Here is a 19,656-nt window from a genome sequence, read left to right on the forward strand (position 1 = left end):
GAAGATATTCTCCCCTAATTACCATGGCGCTTTTTGTATCCTCTTTTTTATTATTTTCTTACCCACATTAGTTTTTTTAGTTAATATGAAGTTGTGGATTTGTAGCGTATAGTTTATACTAACGTTGTGAATCTTGAGCCGAATATCAAACTGAAAGAGATCTTGTATAAAGTTTAACTGGTTTAAATGGTTAAACCCTACGATCGGACTGGATGATCATTTTATTCTATAAATATATATAAATAAAAAATATAATTAATAATTATGTATAATTATATTTAAGTAATATCTCTCTATATTTTTTGGACAGGCGTAAAACAAAAGATTTGAGAAGTGCTTCATTTTTTTAAATTTTAAGTAAACCATCCAGTTCACTTTCCGGGTTATTCCGGTTTAACCGGGTTTAACACGGTTGAACCGAAATTTCTCCAATTCAAAGCAATTCAACCACTCATTCGATTAAGAATACAAAATAGAGTTGTTTTCTAGTCTGTAAGCAATTGGACCAGTCAAACCATCCAGTCTAGTCTGCTTATCACAATATTGGTTTATATATAGATTATCAATCTTTAACTGTGAATGTTATGCCTATTAGAAAATAAGAATAAAAGTTTTCATTCAAAATATAGATATTTGTTAGTCCATAGAAAATGAACATAGTGTCCCACAATATTTAGTTAATGGTATTTCAATTGATAAACTCAAATCTTTATGGAGTGATTATGAGAAAATGTGAGTTAAAAACAACCAAGGTAAATAATATCAACACATCTACAGTATCTTATTATCAATTATTTAGAGTTTCTCCTTGTTAGAGCTAATAACATATGAGATACTTTACTAGTTACTTATAAGTGAATTAGTGACGTTAAACATGCTAGAATGAATATATTAATACATGACTATGAATTATTTTGTATGCTACCAAATGACAATATTAATCATGTTAAAACTACTTTTCTCATATTGTTAATCATTCGAAGTAAATGAAGACAATATGGGACTATTGGTGAGGAAGTTTGAAAAGTTTATAAAAAAGAAGTGAGACTTTAGAAAATTCAAACTAAGGAAGATTAGTCCTAAGGAATAACTATTCTTCTCAATATAAAGTTATATTCTATGAAGTCGAGAAGTAAGGACATATCAAGTTTTTATGTCCAAATTACCTCAAGAAAAATGATAAATATATGAAGTCTATTCTACCCCGGGTACATCCGAGCTGTTCCTAATCCTTCCCGAGTATCTAGTTCAATGCTCCCCATCTTGTAATTGCCCGCCTCGAATGGGTCCACTTGTGGCAGGTATCATAAATGCTTATGACACGATATTAATAAGTCTGACCCATCATTTAATGCATATCTGATCTCGCCATCAAAGTGTCGCTAATTCGCCTCTAATACTAGCTGACAATCCACCTGCCACGACGCCTGCACATTCCGCCTGCCCCAACAACTCAACAATAGCAAATTTGCAGGGCAGACAAGGACGACCTAGAGTACTCTTATTGTATCCATTAGGTGTTGGCCAATGGCCAGACACCACCTTAGTAGTTCATAAACTCTATAAATAGAACAGACCACACATGGAGTAGAATTAACTTTCATCCTCTCATTTATTGCTACACTTATTGCTACTTGCTCTAACCTCTCTCTTATTTACTCCCGTTATCTCTCTAAAATACTCTACTGACTTGATCGTCCGAGAACCTTTTCAGGTACCTTCCCCAGCGGGTCCAGGCGATACTCCGATCAAGGTTCCCTACCTCTTGCATTTTACCGGGCATCCATCACCTACCATTCCTTCGTTCGTTGCCGACCATTCCCTCATAATATAAAAGAACATTGGCGCCATTTGTGGTTTACCTACAATATTGTGACCACCCGTAACCAAGCTCAACCACCTAGCCAAGCAGAACCACTCAACACAAACATTCCCCCAAACCACGACACTCCTTCTATTGAGCTTCCAGCACTAGTACAACCATCTCAACAGGCCACCCAAAGTCATCCCCCTAACACCACCCTAGAAGCACCTACTACCCAACAACTTCTCCAAACGATCCAAACTCAAGGCTGATCATTCAACAGCAAGCCCAGCTACTAGCTGAGATTCGCCAACTCAGACTTGAACCTAGTAACAAGAAAACCTTTGGGCTTAACGCACAACTCCTCACTCCACCACCTGGGAATCACCTTTCAACCTCACTTATGGGGTCGAAGCCATGATCCCGGTAGCGATTAGTGAGCCCACCTGGCGGACGGTGCACTTCGATGAAGCCGCCAACTCGACTATCTTGAGACACAACTTGGACTGGATAGAAGAGCAAAGAGACCGAGCTAGAATCAGAGAAACCGCCATCAAAAGAAGGACCGCTGAAAAGTATAATGCAACTATGGTACCACGAGACTTCGAAACGGGCAGTTTAGTACTCAAGACAGCTGACATCGACAGAACCAAAAGCAAGCTAATACCTAATTGGGAAGGGTCCTACCGAAAATAACTAGCAAAATAGGCAAAGAGGCCTACAAAGTTGAAAACCTGGTAGGAAAGGAGATCCTCCGTACTTGGAATGCGACAAACCTACGACAGTTTTTTGCTTAGGAAAATGTAAATTTTGTGTATTAGACCTTTAAATAGCTGAGCAAATGATGTAATCAAATCCAAATTATATGTTAACGTCGTATTATTTAGATGTTTTTTACAAGCCATAGATGAAAGACCCATGATATGCCCCTCAGAGGCATGGGTCAGTCCCCCTCTGTCGGCGGTTCATTCTACAAACCCAAGCTAGGACCTAGTCATCTTGGTCGCCACCAATATGCCCCCAGAAGTGTGGGCCAGTCCCCCATAATCGCGGTTCAATCTACAAACCCAAGTCCTCTTGGTCGCCCCCAATATGCCCCTTAGAGGCGTGGGTCAGTCGCCCACTATCGACGGTTCAATCTACAAACCCAAGCCAGGACCAAGTCCTCTTGGTCATCACCAATATGCCCCCTAGAAGTGTGGGCTAGTCCCCCTCTAACGGCGGTTCAATCTACAAACCCAAGCTAGGACCAAGTCATCTTGGTCGCCATCAATATGCCCCCTAGAGACATGGACCAGTCTCCCTCTGACGGCAGTTCAATCCACAAACCCAAGCCAAGACCAAATTCTCTTGGTCGCCACCAATATGCCCCTCAGAGGCGTGGGTCAGTCCCCCTCTGACGGCGATTCGATCTACAAACCCCAGTCAAGACCAAGTCCTCTTGGTCGCTAAATGTGTGGGCCAACCCCCCTCTAACGACGATCCAATCTTCAAACACAAGCGACCATACGACCCGACCATTAAAAACATTATGCTCACTTTATTAAAAAATTATGGATAATTATTACTTAAATGATTATTTAACATCCTCATTCAAGTTCATTAATGGATATCCAAACAGTCACTACTTACTGAATTCAAGTTTATTGCTTGACTTCCGGATAGTTATTACTTAGTGATTATTAAACATCCTCATTCAAGTTCATTGATGGATATCCGGACAGTCACTACTTACTGAATTCAAGTTCATTGTTGGACTTCCGGATAGTTATTACGTAATGATTATTCAACATTCTCATTTAAATTCATTGATGGATGGGAGCACATATATTGTCCCACAGTTTGTGTCACTCTATGTGCCATGAGCTTGTGATTGGTTAGAAAAATACTTAATAATTAAATTTTAAAGTAAATATATTTTTTCTGACCAATCACAAGCCCATGGCACTTGGAGTGGCACAAACAGTGGGACAACAGATGTGTACCCTTGATGGATATCCGGGTAGTCATTACTTCAAAAGAATTAGAACCTACCCGACCAACTACCACTTCAACATCATTTAGGTTTAAATCCAAGTGTTAAAGTCCGGTTGATTCATTAATCGGTTAATTGACTAGTTAGTTAAACTATTCAGGTCGACAAAATTTGCAATATAAACAATAGATAAGTAAATCAGGAAAATTCATTAATGAAAGGGAGGCAAATACAAATGCTAGAAAGGAAAAACAACAAACAAAGTCTAAACCTAATCTCCCCCACCACCTCTGGTCGGGACTAGGATAACAACGACGCCTTCATCCTCATTCACAACGAGCTCGCCTTTGGGGGTAACCCGAGCATCGATTCTCGTCCAAGACCAATCAACATCAAGGAAAACCAAGACGACCTGGGCAAAAGAATTATCCCATCCGGCGTTAGCCGCCCCATCAACCTCATCTTCCAGCCTCAGATCGGCGCCCTTTAAGTCCGCCAGCTCCTTCTGTACCCAAACGTTTTCTGCCTCTGAGACCTTCAACTTGTCCTATAGTTGAAGCCTCTCATCTTCACCCCTTTAAAGGCGGTAAGCAAGATATGTCGCTTCCCTTTGAGTAGCGCTGAAGTCCACATTGGCCAAGATAGATGCCTCCCGAGCATCCCTCACCTGAAGAGACATCGTGGAAAGTTGCTCAGCAGCAGAGAGGTTTTAGGCCTCCAAACTCTTCAGAGCCTCAGTGTGCTTCTCCTTCAGCTCATAGAGCTCGCCCGAATGAAGTTCTTGGAGGTTGGTGAGAGCATTTTTGCCAACCCGGGTGGCGAGCACCCCATTACCTTCGAGATACTTGGCAACGAAAGCCACCAAAACCCCAGCCTCACGGGTCCTCCGTAACAGATCCACCAGATAGACCCCATCCATAACCTCCTTCACCGTCGGGTTGCCCTTGCCCGAAGATTTACCCGACCCTTGCTTCTTTGGGCGAGTATTTTTCACTTCAACCACTTCATAAGGGGTGGCGGGCTCAGCAGTCAAGTCAATTGACCGACCAGGAGATAGGTCAGGGGGCATGACAGTGATAGGGGAAGGCGGGCCTAGAATAACTTCCTCCAGACTGCCAACCTGACCACTTTCTCTTCAGGGAGTGGATGGTGGGCCCTCAGATCGGGATGATGAACTCTGCTTAGGATGCTTTCTAGCTTTCACATCCTTCCTTTTTAGAGCAGCCCATTTCAGAAGCCTGATTCGGCCAGCCTGATCCCCTATGGCTGCTACTGAAAGAAATAAACAAAAACAGGTGAAGCAAATGTTATAAACTAAAAGCAGATGTACATATAGCCGGATACATACCGACTGCCTCCTCAAAGACCTAGTCACCCTGAACAAGCTTATAATAGGGGATTGATCGTCCCTCTTCAATCCAAGACAACATCTCATATGCCGTCCTTTTCTCTCGATCATCTAACTGATCATATGAGAAACCGAATGAGTCGGCATGCTTTTGATGAATTCCCCCATTCCAGGAGAAGGTAAAAAAATGGGACATTGCCAGGGCCATACGCCCAAGTGTGACGTGTCCCCCAAGCCTCGACATGGAAGAAGACGCCCTTCCAGTTCTTCACAAAACCCTCGACGGGAAGGAATAGAGCTCGACCATTCCAGGAGTGAAGAGATGTCCACCCACAACGTCCAGCCTGAGCCTTGTCCTTATTAGAACTGTGCGTCACTCGGAACATCCAGAAAAATAGCCGAAGAGTGCAAGGTCGTTCCATGACTCTAAAGAACAGCTTGAACGCCCGTATGAATCCCCAAGAGTTGGGATGTAGCTGAGAGGGGACTACCTGAAGGTGTTGTAGTACCTCCGTATACCATCCTTCAAAAGGGATCTTCACCCATATCCGTCGGCAGACATGTTCGTACATGTAAAAATTCCACTGATTCTTGATGGCAAAAAAACCCGACCCGTGGATACCCGTGAAAATACCCGCAACGGGTACCCGCAATAATAGCTTATGGGCGGGAGCGGGTTTTGTGATACCCACCCCGCGTGTACCCACAAATTTATATATTTAGTTTTTAGTTAAATGTTTATATATATTTATTATTATTTTAAGATTATAAATCATATACTTTATTATTATTTCATAATAAATTCCACTTATTTAACTATAATCATAAATTTATCATATAAATATCATATTATTCATGTAACAATTATTTCAATATATTGATTATTACAAATTATATAAATGTATAATTAAAATTAAAAACCCGGTGGGTACCAACAAATACCCGCTACCCGCACGGATACCCGCAAATATTGCGGGTTTGGGAACGGGAAAGCACTACCCGTGCCCGCCCGCGCACGTTGCCATCCCTAGTGGGAGGATACCACTGTATATCGTTGGCTAGACGTGCTAACATATCCACGACCGAGCGCGCATCCGAAGGGAAGCAAGATAGGATTCCCCTAACTTCTTGGTCAACCCACCAATAATGGTAATCAAAGCCCACCATGTCCTCCGGGATGACGAACTGATCGACACAATCGGAGAAATTCTGCCCCATGATAGACTTATCATCAGAAGAAGTGATAGAGTCGAAGCTGGAGATATTATCCAAGGCCATATGCCACTTTTCTAAGAAAGCCGCTCAGTCCATCAAAGCAGCCCCATTACCGACCTCCCTCCTTCTTAGGTCATGCAACAAGGTTGGTAAGGATAACTGTTCGGGTCGCCTCCACGAGGAACGACTACTTCCCGGGGCGGAAGGGTGTCGGGTTTGTTGGCGACGACGACGAGTGACATTAGAAAAAATGGGTGGAGGTCCAAGCATGATCTCCACGTCATCAGGGTCTGAATCCCCGCCTAACATCGCTATTACCAGTTAGAGTTATTCCAAAAAATAGAAAGGAAAAAGGAATTATCGAGTTAGTGAAAATAGAAGATTATGGAAGGAAGAAAGATGGTTGGATTCAAGCAATGAACGTGTTCGATAGGAGGCAATTTCTCAAGGAAAGACAAGTGAAGAAGAATGAAGAAAACGACCCCTATTTATAGGAAAGGGGTTGGGCCCAGGCCATACCCAAAGCCCAACACTGCATTCCATCGCACCCGTCCGAAAACACTCAAGAACAATCCAACAGTGGCTCAACAAACGAGGAAGAAAAACCAAAACGAGCAGACGCAGCGGTTGAACACTTGAAGTCATCAGATAGGGTACTACCAATCTTCCACGTGTCAGCCTAGAATAGATAGCCATCATGACCTATCCTTGTACCTATATATGTCCGACTACAACAGATCGGAATAGCATGAGTCTACCATCCCGGTCCATTCTCGATTAACCTGATAGACTGAGCACAACTGTTCTACCCCGGATACATCCAGACTGTTCCCAATCCGCCCCGAGTATCTAGTTCAATGCTCCCCATCTCGTAATTGCCCGCCTTGAATGGGCCCACTTGTGGAAGGTACCATGAATGTTTCTAACACAATATTAATACCTTTGACCCATCATTTAATGCACCTGTGTCTCCGTCATCAATGCGTCACTAACTCGCCTTTAATACCAGCTGACAATCCACCTGCCATGCCGCCTGCATATTTCGCCTGCCCCCAACAACTCGACAAGAGTAGATTTGTAGGCTAGACAAGGACGACCTAGAGTACCCCTATTGTACCCTTTAGGTGCTGGCCAATGGCCAGACGCCACCTCAGCAATTCCTAAACTCTATAAATAGAAGATACCACACATGGAGTAAAATTAATTCTCATCCTCTCATTTATTGCTACACTTATTGCTACTTGCTCTAACCTCTCTTATTTACTCCCCTTCTCTCTTTAAAATACTCTGCTGACTTGATCGTCAGAGAACTTTTTCAGGTACCTTTCCCAGTAGGTCCAAGCGATATTCCAACCAAGGTTCCCAACCTCTTGCATTTTACCGTGCATCCATCACCGACCATTCCTTCGTTCATTACCGACCATTCCTTCGTTCATTACCGACCATTCCCTCCTAATATAAAAGAACAAAGTCCAAGAAGAATAATAATAGAAGAGGTAAAAGTGTTGTTTGGCTTTGCTTAATACAAATGTACACCGTAATACACTAATACTAATGTTTTGCGTGGCCAATATCAAGTTTTGTTTTGCTTAAATTTATTTAATATTGGTATACATTTTTATTTGTGTAAATTATACTAATACCCCCGAGTTTTAGTGAAAATATACAAATCTCACTCTCGTGTTTTAACCTACACAAACTACTCATAATTATATACATACATTACACTAGTTATCATTATAGGAGAGATAAATGTAATTTCTTAAACAAAAAATGGTGATGAATAAAAATGGTAACTAGTGTAATGAAAATCCAAATAGTATAGAGTTCATGTTTATTCATTATTTTGGTTAGTTATAATACATTACAATAGTCATTTAAACATCTCCTTAGAATTATTGATGGAGATTATAATGAACCAAAAATAATAAATAAATATCGACTATTATATTATTTTGATTTATCTTCACAATATACCATATTTTGTATAACTTAATTACACTCGTCACCATTTTTTTGTTTAAAAACTTATATTTATCTCTCTTACATGGATGTAAATGTAATATATATATTTAATTAAGAATGATTTGTATAAGTTTAAGAAAATGTGAGATGATTTGTATAATTTTACTGAATAACAACGGGTGTCACTATAATTTACTTTTTTATTTTTTATTTTCAAGACAAGCCTAACATGCATGTCAGAACTTAGTGGAGAGATGCTAACCTAGAGAGAAAAACTAAAGTAATTCTTTTTCAAGGACACACCACTAAACTTATTTTTATAGAAACAGTTCTTTACAAGATTAAGAATATATTTAAACCTTACTTTTATTATAGCCTAAAATAACTGTGTTAATTTTCTTTGGAGAAAATTACCAAACACTACTTTCAAAAGCATCTTTTGATAACCACCTTTAAAGGAAAGGATTAAGGCAAATGATGAGCTTTGAATATATATTTTTTTAAGAAAACAGAGACAGGCCAATGTCATTTTAGAACCAAATTTTGGAAAAGTTCAATTATTATCTGAAGTTGTGACAATGATGTCCAAAATTAAGTAGAAGATATAAGCATAACACAAATCCTAATCCATTTAAGGATAAGATAAAAGTATGGCCACAAACAAATTGAAGATCCAAATATGATTTCTTATTACAAGGATAGAATCACGTGAGAAAGTAACAAGCTATAAGCTAGATAACCATAAAAGTTAATAGACTAAATACTCATTTCAGAGATCTTATTAATTTAGTCCCTCAAAAATTGAAAAACTCAAAATGGTCCCCAAAAATTTCAAATGTAGGTCAAATTATTCATTTTAAAATATATTATAAACCTCATAGGGACTAATTTGACCTCTAAAAAGAACTAATTTGCATATTTGAAATTTTTTATTACCATTTTGGATTATTCAATATTTGAGGAACCAAATTCATATAACTAAAAATATAAGGGAATAAAATAAGTATTTACTCAAGTTACTAATGATAAGTGATACGAATAAGCTAGGCAAGAAAATAAAATGTTTCTATTTCTAACCAATCCCACTAGTTGCAACCAATCAACTATATTACATGCATTGCAATAAAAGTATGCTATTTTCACAAAACAACAATTAATAAAACTGTTCAACAACTTAATTAATTATTGGGATCCTATATTATAGGTATCCCAATCATGTTTCACACTTGATAAATCAAACTGAACCACACTTGCAATTTGATCAGAGTTACATATCCAAAGAAAAAGATGGTGACAAGAACAAACACTTAAGCCATTCAGTGGCAAAAGTGAGAAGGAATTCAAGAATTAATAATCTATAATGAAACAAACTAACTATGATCGATGCTTCTCCCCGGAGATGCGCTATTAAACTATTTGAACAAGTCTTCCTGAGTATATCCCGCAATCTGATTTTACACCTCAATCATTCCAAGAAAGCAACCTTAAGTTTTGAAAATTGAAAATGGGGACCCAAAAAAGGAAAACAAAAATCCCAAACCTTAACATAAAATCACTTGTAAATGCTTTCTATTTGAATATGTATACTTCAAATGAAAGAACACAGTTAGCTATATATGCCGAATTTCCTTCTGAACTGATATCTCTCAAGATGAAGGAGATGTGTGAATTCACAAAATACCTCATTACTCTTGACCAGTCCCCTCTGTGATCTACTGCTTACCATGACAAAGAAATTAGCAAATCACCTAGGCAGCTATTCCTGAAGCAAGCGGATTCAATATAAGAAAACGAGTAACAGGCAATTCATTGAATATGAACATCTCAAAAACATAATGGACATGCTTAATTTTCAACCAATTGATAGTAATATAACAGGCAAAAGTATAATGAAAAGCAAACAATTCTCAATAATGAATATATAGTCAGAAGTGGTCTCATTGTAGATGAGAAGAAATGAGTAGAATTATTGAACTGAATCATATTAATTGAAATATTTTAAAAGAAAAGAGGTATATATAACAACAAAAACAACCAGGCCTAGGTCGTCTACATGGATCGAGCGATGTCATAGTGCTCTATTATAAATCATGTTCATTGACAAAACATTGAACTCTAATTTTTCTTCATCATTTCCCTTATAGTTTTTCTTGGTCTCCCATTCCTCTAGGAATTGGACTAGCTTCCATTTGAACTACTCTCCTTCTGAGGCTTCTACCAGTCTCCTCCACACATATCTAAACCACCTAAGGTGCGATCCTACCATCTTTTATACAATAGGAGTTACTTCAACTTTCTCATCAATACCTTCATTTCTAATCCTATCTTATCCGGTGTGCACACTCATCCAATGCATCATTCTCATCTCTACTACGTGGAGTCAATTTCTTGTTGATATTTTATCATCCAACATTCAGTCTCATATAATATCACATGTCTTAATCCATCCTATAAAACTTTCCCTTAAGCTTGAGTGGTACGTTTTAATCATAAATGACAGATGAAATGTTCCGCCATTTCATCCAACCTGTTTGAATCCTATGGCTCACATCTCTGTCAATTTCCCCATTATCTTGTATGATGTTAGAAATAGAAATGAACCTTTTATTCAACATGTGTATGTTAGGAGGAATAGGCCAAATGTGTAAGGAATAGGTAAAGTTGTAATAAAACAGGGATTGAGTTAGTTAAGAAAGGGAGGGTATAAATAGAAGTTAGTTGCATTAGAAGAATCATCTTTTCAGACAGTTAGAATTGGGAGGGAAAGTAATTGATTTGGAAATCAGTTACTCTAGGGAGATTTACTTCTCAAGGTGTAATTTCCACATTGATTTTCAATCATGTAATAAGATACAATTCAATATCACTTTTGATCTTGAATCTTTCTTCTTCTTCTACTACTATCCTAATCTTCTAAATCCAGTTCTAACACTGGTATCAAAGCACCATCCTAGTGCCCTGATTTCACGCTTCTGAGAAGAGAATTGTTGCGCATGGTTACCACAAAAGGAATGACAAGAAATGTTGAAGAATGGATTCTGGAATGCGAGGAGCTGAGAAGGGAGAGAGAAGAATAGAGGATTCAAATTGAATGAAGCAAGGATGAAAATGTTGGAGGAAACACTGGCTCAACTCACCACCAGAGCTAGAGCTCCTAATGTGCGTGATGAAGGAAGTGAATTTGGGGAAGAACATGAAGTAAGGGACCATTGCGTTAGAGAGATGGAGGAAGCTAGAGATCCCAATTTTTTTAGGGCATGATGCTTTTGGGTGGACTCATAGATTGGGAAGGTACTTCTTGTTAAAAGAAGTAGCTGAGGAGAAGATGCAGGCTACACTAATGGCTCTTGAAGGGAAGGCACTCAGTTGGTACCACTGGTCGAGCAGGTGCAACCCTCAACCATCCTGGGAGGGTTTCAAACTAGCAGTGGTCAGGAGGTTCCAACCTTCCATGGTGCAGAACTCTTTTGAGAAGGTCTTGGCTTTGAAGCAGTTAGAGTCAGTGGAGGATTATGTGGAAGAGTTTGAAAAGTATGTGGGAGCTCTGAAGGAGATTGATCCAGAGTTTGTCAAAGGAATTTTCTTGAATGGGCTCAATGAGGAAGTTAAGGCTGAAGTAAGGCATAGCATCCCAATTTAACTAAGGTAATTCATAAAGCCCTTATGATAGAAGAAAAAATATAATATTACAAAGGAAGGTGAGTAATAACAATTATACTAGGTCTGCAGGCTTTACTAGATCCAATTTTCCTAGTAGGTCTATAACTGTTGAATCTAAGCCTGGAATAGAAAAGAAACCAGACCAATCCTTTATTGGGAGTGCCTCTGTCAACATGAATAGTGCACAATCAGTTGAAAGTAGGAGTAGGGGAGGGGCATTCAAGCACTTAACTGGAGCTGAATTAAGAGAGAAGAGGGAGAAGGGGTTGTGTTTCAGATGTGATGAGCCATATAATAGCGACCATAAATGTAAGAATAGGCAAATTAGGATGATTTTGTTGGAGGAGAAGAGGAGGAATTGGACAGTGAGGAATCTATGGTGGCTAACCTGCACTCACTACAACTGTCTCTATGGGCTATGGTTGGTTTAACCTCTACTAAAGATGGGAAAGTGATTGGTTATTTAAGGGGGAGAGAGGTGGTTATCCTCATTGATTGTGGTGCTTCCCACAATTTTATATCTTCAAAGGTAGCAAAACAATTACAATTGGAGACTCAAGTCACTCCAAGGTATGTGATTGAGGTAGGGGATAGGCATAAGGTGCAGTGTCACGGATAAAGTGCTCAATTGAGATTTATGTTGCAAGGTCTGAAATTCACTCAAGAGTTCTACCTGTTTGAGTTGAAGGGGGTTGATGTTGTGTTGGGTTTCGAATGGTTAGCTGGATTGGAGGAAGTAAGATCTGATTTTGGTAAGTTGGAACTGACTTTAAGAAGGGGAAGGGAGGTCCATACCATCAATGGAGATCCAACTTTGGCAAGGACTCAAGTCTCTTTTGGAGCATTCATGCAAGTGTTGAAGGAGGAGGGGGAAGGGTTGTTTTTGCATTGCATTGAATCAGAAGCTACTCCAGTTCCTTCTTTTGTTGTTCCAGAGGAATTAGGAGCAGTCTTGCCTCAGTTTGATGAGGTCTTTGCTGATCCTGAAGGCCTACCTCCCAGGAGGGGGCATGATCATGTCATTTACCTCAAGGAAGGGGCCAACATACATAATCTCAGACCCTCTAAACCCTAATTACTAGAAAGCTGAAATTGAAAAATTGGTAACAGAGATACTACAAGCAGGGGTCATTAGGCCAGGTATAAGTCCTTATTCAAGTCCAATAATTTTAGTAAAGAAGAAGGATGGAGGTTGGAGATTCTGTGTGAACTGCATAGCCCTAAATAAAATAACCATCCCTAACAAATTTCTCATTCCAATTATAGAGGAATTGTTGGACGAGTTAGGAGGGCTCAGGTTTTTTCTAAGTTGGACTTGAAATCTAGCTATTACCAGATTAGAATGAGGGACCAAGATATAGAGAAGACTGCTTTCAGAACTCACGAGGGACACTATAAGTTCATGGTGATGTCCTCTGGCCTCACCAATGCACCCGCCACTTTCCAAGCTTTGATGAATGAAGTTTTGAAGCCTTTTCTCAGAAAGTTTGTCCTGATTTTTTTTATGATATTCTAGTCTTTAGCAAAGACGTCTATACTCATGTGGAGCACTTACAAAGGGTGTTAGAAGTGTTGCAAAATCATTCACTTAAGACTAATAAGAAGAAGTGTACTTACGTTTGGCCAAGAGAGATTGGAGTATCTGGGGTATGTGATTTCAAGACAGGGAGTGGAGGCAGATCAGTCCAAGGTAGAAGCCATGTGTTCTTGGCCCATACCAAAGGACATTAAAGGGTTGAGAGGGTTCTTGGGTCTCACTGGATATTATAAAAGATTTGTTAGGAATTATGGCTTGATTGCTAAACCGCTTACTGAGTTATTGAAGAAGGAAGGGTTCAAGTGGACTACTGAAGCTATTATGGCTTTTGAGGCTTTGAAGACTATCATGATTAGCCTACCCTTGTTAGCAGTACCTGATCTTTCTCAAACTTTTGTGGTGGAAACAAATGCATCTTGCAAGGGAATATGAGCTGTTCTTATGTAGGGAGGGAAGCCTTTAGCTTTTTGGAGTCAGGGTTTATCCTATAGAGCCCAACAGAAATCTGTTTATGAAAGCGAGTTGATGGCATTGGTTCAGGTAGTGTAGAGGTGGAGACACTATCTACTAGGAAGACACTTTGTTATTAAAACTGATCAAAGGAGTCTCAAATTTCTTACTGACCAGCGGTTATTCACAGAAGAACAATTTAAATGGGCTGTAAAATTGATTGGGATGTATTTTGAGATCCAGTTCAAAACAGGAAAGGAGAATTCAGTAGTAGATGCTTTATCTAGGAAGGAGGTGTATGCTACTTTATCTTTAGTCTCGGTCACTAACAAAGAGGATTGGACTCAAGAAGTGGCTCAAGATCCCAAGTGGAGACAAGTCATTCAGGACCTTCTCATTGCATCATAATCTCATGAGGGTTTTGAGTACAAGGGTGGGTTGCTACTGAATAATGGCAGGTTGGTACTGGCCAGAAAATCTGATAGAATTCCTAACCTTTTGAAGGAGTGTCATGAGACTCCTATTGGTGGACATTCTGGATTTTTCAGAACTTACAAGAGGGTGGTGGCAAGTTGTCTGTATTGGGTAGGGATGAAGAGAGATATCAAAAAGTTTGTAGAGGAGTGTGATATCTGCCAGAGGAATAAACATTCAACTTTAACCCCTAGGGGATTGTTGCATCCCCTACCAATTCTCTCTCAGGTATGGAAGGACATCTCAATGGATTTTATTGGAGGCCTTCCTAAATCTTAAGGTAAGGACACTATCTTTGTGGTGGTGATAAGCTCAAAAGGTATGCCCATTTCTATGCACTAGGCCATCCTTACTCTACCAAGGAGGTAGCTGACTTGTTTGGTAAGGAGGTGGTGAAGTTACATGGTTTTCCCTCTTCTATAGTTTCAGACAGGGATCCAGTTTTCATAAGCAGTTTTTGGAAGGAACTATTCAGAACGACTGACACTCAATTGAAGCTTAGCACCTCCTACCACTCCCAAAAAGATGGTCAAACAAAGGTGGTAAATAAGTGTTTAGAAATTAGAAGGGTATTTGAGGTATTTTGTAGGGCCAAGGCCTAAACAGTGGATGCAATGGTTATCTTGGACTGAATTTTGGTATAACTCCACCTACCATAGTTCAACAGGCATGACACCTTCAAGGCTCTCTATGGCAGGAATCCATCCATGCTAATCAATGCTGGAGAGTTTCCATCTAAGGTAGAGGAGGCACAGTTGCATACAAGTTGAAACTAAATCTAGTAAGTTGTAGAAAGAAAAAAGAAGAAAAAAAAATCTTATTCATGAGCTGATGAGCATACCATTATTGACATTCAACACAAGGTTGATCTATGTTTACATTTAAGCATCTTCCAAGTTAATAAAGGCTTAATTGCAGTTTCTGTACTTTTATTTCAGCAAAAATGAGTAATTTGATCCCTATTTAGTCCCTTTATTTTAACAAAATGAGCAGTTTTAGTCCTCTGTTGGTATGTACTTCAAAAATTAATGGAAATTGCTGAAGTGAAATTTAAAAATTATATTCATTCAAAATCAACAATTTAAGTGCATATGAGATGGACATGACTCTATAAATACCCTAAATAGTCTCATTCCGAACTAAGAAATCCCTGATTACTAATATCTAGTTACTTAACAGCATAATGCATGGAAATCTTGAGCTTGTCCAAAATAAGGGACAACATCTGCTGTCCTACAAAATATATGGACTTTGATTGGTCAAGCGATTTAAATATCTAATTAATCAACAATGAGAGATGATGTTTCTTGAAAAATAAGAATCCATGACACAAGGTTGTAGCAACCTTTGTGGATTTGATAACTAAATAATCTTGTGTACTAAAGTAGATCACTCAGATTTTATAGATCTTTAACTTTGGATAGATGCCCTGCTGTGTATAATATCTTCATTCATATCAAATTAAAGACTAAGTGCTCTATTACAAAAGACAGACTTATTCAGGTCATTGACCAACTGGACCAATTTTTCTGTGTATTATGAGTAATTCAATTTTTACAATGCATTCTCAAGCACATAGATAAAAACATTTAGTACCATTTTTTAAATTTCGTAAATCCTGCAAAGTTTGATTTAAAACTGAATGAGATGTTGTATACGAGAAGTAGCAAATCTTAAATTCCATTCCTTAACTAATAAAAAAGTTAACAAAATCTTTAAAAAATAGTCCCATGAATATGACAAAATCTCAACTTCAGTTTTACCGTGTATATAACCTCTTTTTGAATAAATATGTAACATGACTAGCATGTCAGCAAGAAAAAACAACAGAGATTTTATGTTGTGTAAAATTATTGTATAATTTAGTTAGTAATGTTACTTTCGAAATTTAGAGAGATATGTGAATTTCACATGCATTTCAATTGCTTATTCAGAATAACGGACTAAATTTGCACGTTATTCAAAAAATTGAGGAACTAAATAGTCTATTTGGAATATAGGGCACCAAAACTGGAATTAGGCTTTAACATAACAAATAAAATCAAATTCCAACATAAAATTAAATGAAAATAATGAAGAAAACTATTCGTAAGTATAAGACTATGCAATCAATAATTCTACTTGGACAAAAATAATTCTACATTTCTACTTGGACTGCCATAAACACTTATGAGAAGACCATCAAGAATCAGAAGAACATAAATAAAATAGGACATGTATAATGAGGTACTTAGTCTCATTAAGAGAAGACATCACAATGATAGCATGATATCTTTATCAATATATAACTAGTAAATAAACAAATTTCCTTTTCAAGTTCCTTTAGCATACATAATTCATGCCTTCAGACATAAAAACACACAAATCATCAAAAAATGTATAAGCTATAATCATATTTCTTTAGGAGATAAGAGTGTACCAAAAGATTTTACCTCTAGTAGATTGTCCATTTGTAACATTGTAGTTTCCAATATAGCCCTCAGAGCTCTTTACTGGGTAATCTGAAGCTATACTAACAAGACCATATCCAAATGAGCCTGAATCATTTATCTCAGGAGTTGCAGACCGCCAAGTTGAATCATTGTAAACTGAACCACTGCCACTGCCACTGCGGTATAAGTCCCCATAGGATTCTTCGTAACCACCGGTTGATGCATTAAACGTAGAGGATGGAATCACACCTGTACCTCTGTTTCTTCCATACCCTCCCCCACTTAATCCGAAACTGCTATTTCCACCTCCGTAGGCATTACTCCCAGTAGCATAGCCAGAAGCAGCCCTTCTACCTTGGGCTGGAATGGATGGATCCCAGTTTGTGCCATTATTTCCAATTGAAACACCAAAGTTCCCACTTCCAGATCCCAATAAAGCATTGGGGTCAACTGCATCATAGGCATTATTCAAGCCCCCATTCCCCCACACATTCCGAGGTGAACTCATAACAGAATCGCTTCTCCCATTACCCCCACTATAGCCTATAGGACTGACATATCTGCTTGAGTTGCCATTGTAGAAAGGACTAAATATTCGGCCATATCCTAAATTGCTCCCATAATTAGACGTTCCTCCATAGCTCGGGTTCAATCCTGAATCCAAGTTCATTCCCATTCCACATGCATTGTTTCCAAATGGAGAAAGCCCACTTCTTCCATTAGTGAGTGGACTAAACCTGTCATCCATCCTTACTCCATATCCTCCTAATGGACTCATACTATAACCAAGAGCATAATTGTTTAGGAAGCTACTGGCCCCCCTATTCAGACCGTAGTTATATCCTATCAATGAGCTCTGGTTGGGTCCAGGAGAAAGCTCTTTCGGAACTGCCCTCTTGACTTCAACCATCTTTCCATTGAGTTCATGAAAAGTTTTATACAGAACTTTATCCACAGATCCTTCTGAATCAAATGTGATGAAGCCAAAACCTCTTGGCCTCTGAGTATTGTGATCATACATTACTACAACATCAATAATTGTACCGAACTGGTCAAAATAATTCTTAAAATCACTTTCGGTGATAGTTGATGGTAAACCTCCAACAAAAATCTTTTTGGTTTGTCCAGGACTAGCAGATGCGGGTGAAGTACCGGCCTGTCTATTTATGGTGTGCTGGTCGTCCCTAGGAACAGCTTTCTTTGCTTCAACCTGAAATTTAAGAGAACAGCACACACAGATCAAAATATGCACGTCATTTTCAGTTATATATTTTATAGACAAAAAAGCATCAAGTTTGATCCAACGTAAATATTAAACTCAAGCATTGAAATTGCTAGGCTTTAAACAAAATAGAACTGAAAGTGAACATGATTTTTTTATTAGCAGCAAAGTAGAAAATCAAGGAGTAGCATGATGATCTCTATTAAAAATACAGTTTTACCTAAGTTACATTATTACAAGTCTAAACACAAAGTATCGACACAATGCCAAGTATATCTACAATAAAACAACTCACTGTGCGGCCATCAATTATGTGCTTATCCATAATGACTCTTTCTGCAACAGCAGGATCAGCAAAGACAACAAAACCGAAACCACGAGCACGACCAGTTGTGCGATCTCTCATGATCACAGCCTCAATCACCTCCCCATATTTCCCAAAATATTCTTTAAGATGTTCCTCATCAGTGTCCCAAGATATTCCTCCAATAAAGAGCTTGCCGAGATCCAATTCCATCTGCTATGATGATACCGACCATGAGCAGTCAACCATCAATAACTGATTTTAATATTGAGATTCAACAAAATTCAAACACTCATTCCAGTCAAAATTTGACAAAATTTTCAAAACCAAAATTCAATACTCATAAATTATTCAATGATGACCAAATTTCCAGTCTAGGGATCAATCAAAATGCATAGCTTATTGAAGAATAACAGATAATTAAGCTCAATCCTCACAAAATAAACCCATCTCTTTAATCAATAAAGCAAATCCAATCACAAATGCAGATAACATAAATCTATGAAGAAAACACACCTTATATTAAAATTCAGACAGTACCCAGATGGTGTTTCGATCAGATACAGAATGAGATATTGTCAAATTCGATCAAACAGCATCGGATCTTCACAGCATGAATAAAAAACAAACCAGAATATAAAATCTCAACAAACAAACCCAATAAAATAAAATAAAAGGAAATGGATGATAGAATAAAATTAAAAAAAGGTTCTTAAAGAGATAAAGGAAAATTGAAGGAACCCAGGTGGGAATAAATTACCAGTTGATGATGGAAAAATCATGGGCAAGTGGGAAAATTGTTTCAATGGGAGGATGAGAAGTATGAATGAAAACAGAGGGTGTATTTATCATCCCCTCTGATAATTCTCTCTTGCTTTTTTATCTCAAAAGGAAATTATATATATATATATATATATACACTTCAATATAAATCCTCAGGGGTAAGAATATTTGGAGCAGGGGATGAACCCTCACATGACACCCACTAGGGATGAAATATATAACAAAATCCCATATCTAAATCCGACTACATGCATGACAATAAAAATCGAACTCGTGGGTACCCGCCCAAACCGAACCCAAATTTAATGGGGAAAACCCGATGTGATTGGGTTCGAGTTTTACCCGGATTTAAATTTCGGGTTCGGGTTTGGTATAGCAAAGACCTTAACCCGACCCGCCCTAAAGTAATGTAATTCAATTTAAAACTGAAATTTCTATCATTTGCCCATTGTTTTTAATTTTTAATTTCACTTTACACACTATTGGA

The 19,656-nt window shown here is 38.4% G+C and overlaps 1 protein-coding gene across 2 annotated transcripts; it reads right to left on the bottom strand.

Annotated features, from left to right (window-relative positions):
• Positions 9,453-19,284, bottom strand: LOC109333679 (heterogeneous nuclear ribonucleoprotein 1-like). Of its 2 annotated transcripts, none has more exons than XM_019569221.1 (5): positions 19,147-19,284; positions 18,903-18,990; positions 18,378-18,599; positions 16,861-18,070; positions 9,453-10,069 (listed from the first exon to the last, which is right to left on the bottom strand). In XM_019569221.1, the coding sequence occupies exons 3-5, from the start codon at positions 18,597-18,599 to the stop codon at positions 10,056-10,058; spliced, it is 1,446 nt and encodes a 481-aa protein (XP_019424766.1). In that variant the 5' UTR covers positions 18,903-18,990; positions 19,147-19,284; the 3' UTR covers positions 9,453-10,055. The 2 variants fall into 2 exon arrangements, with proteins under 2 accessions (XP_019424766.1, XP_019424767.1); XM_019569222.1 differs by having other exon boundaries at positions 18,378-18,602.

The sequence above is a fragment of the Lupinus angustifolius genome, chromosome LG19 (genome assembly GCF_001865875.1).
Source record: "Lupinus angustifolius cultivar Tanjil chromosome LG19, LupAngTanjil_v1.0, whole genome shotgun sequence".
Lineage (NCBI taxonomy): Eukaryota > Viridiplantae > Streptophyta > Magnoliopsida > Fabales > Fabaceae > Lupinus > Lupinus angustifolius.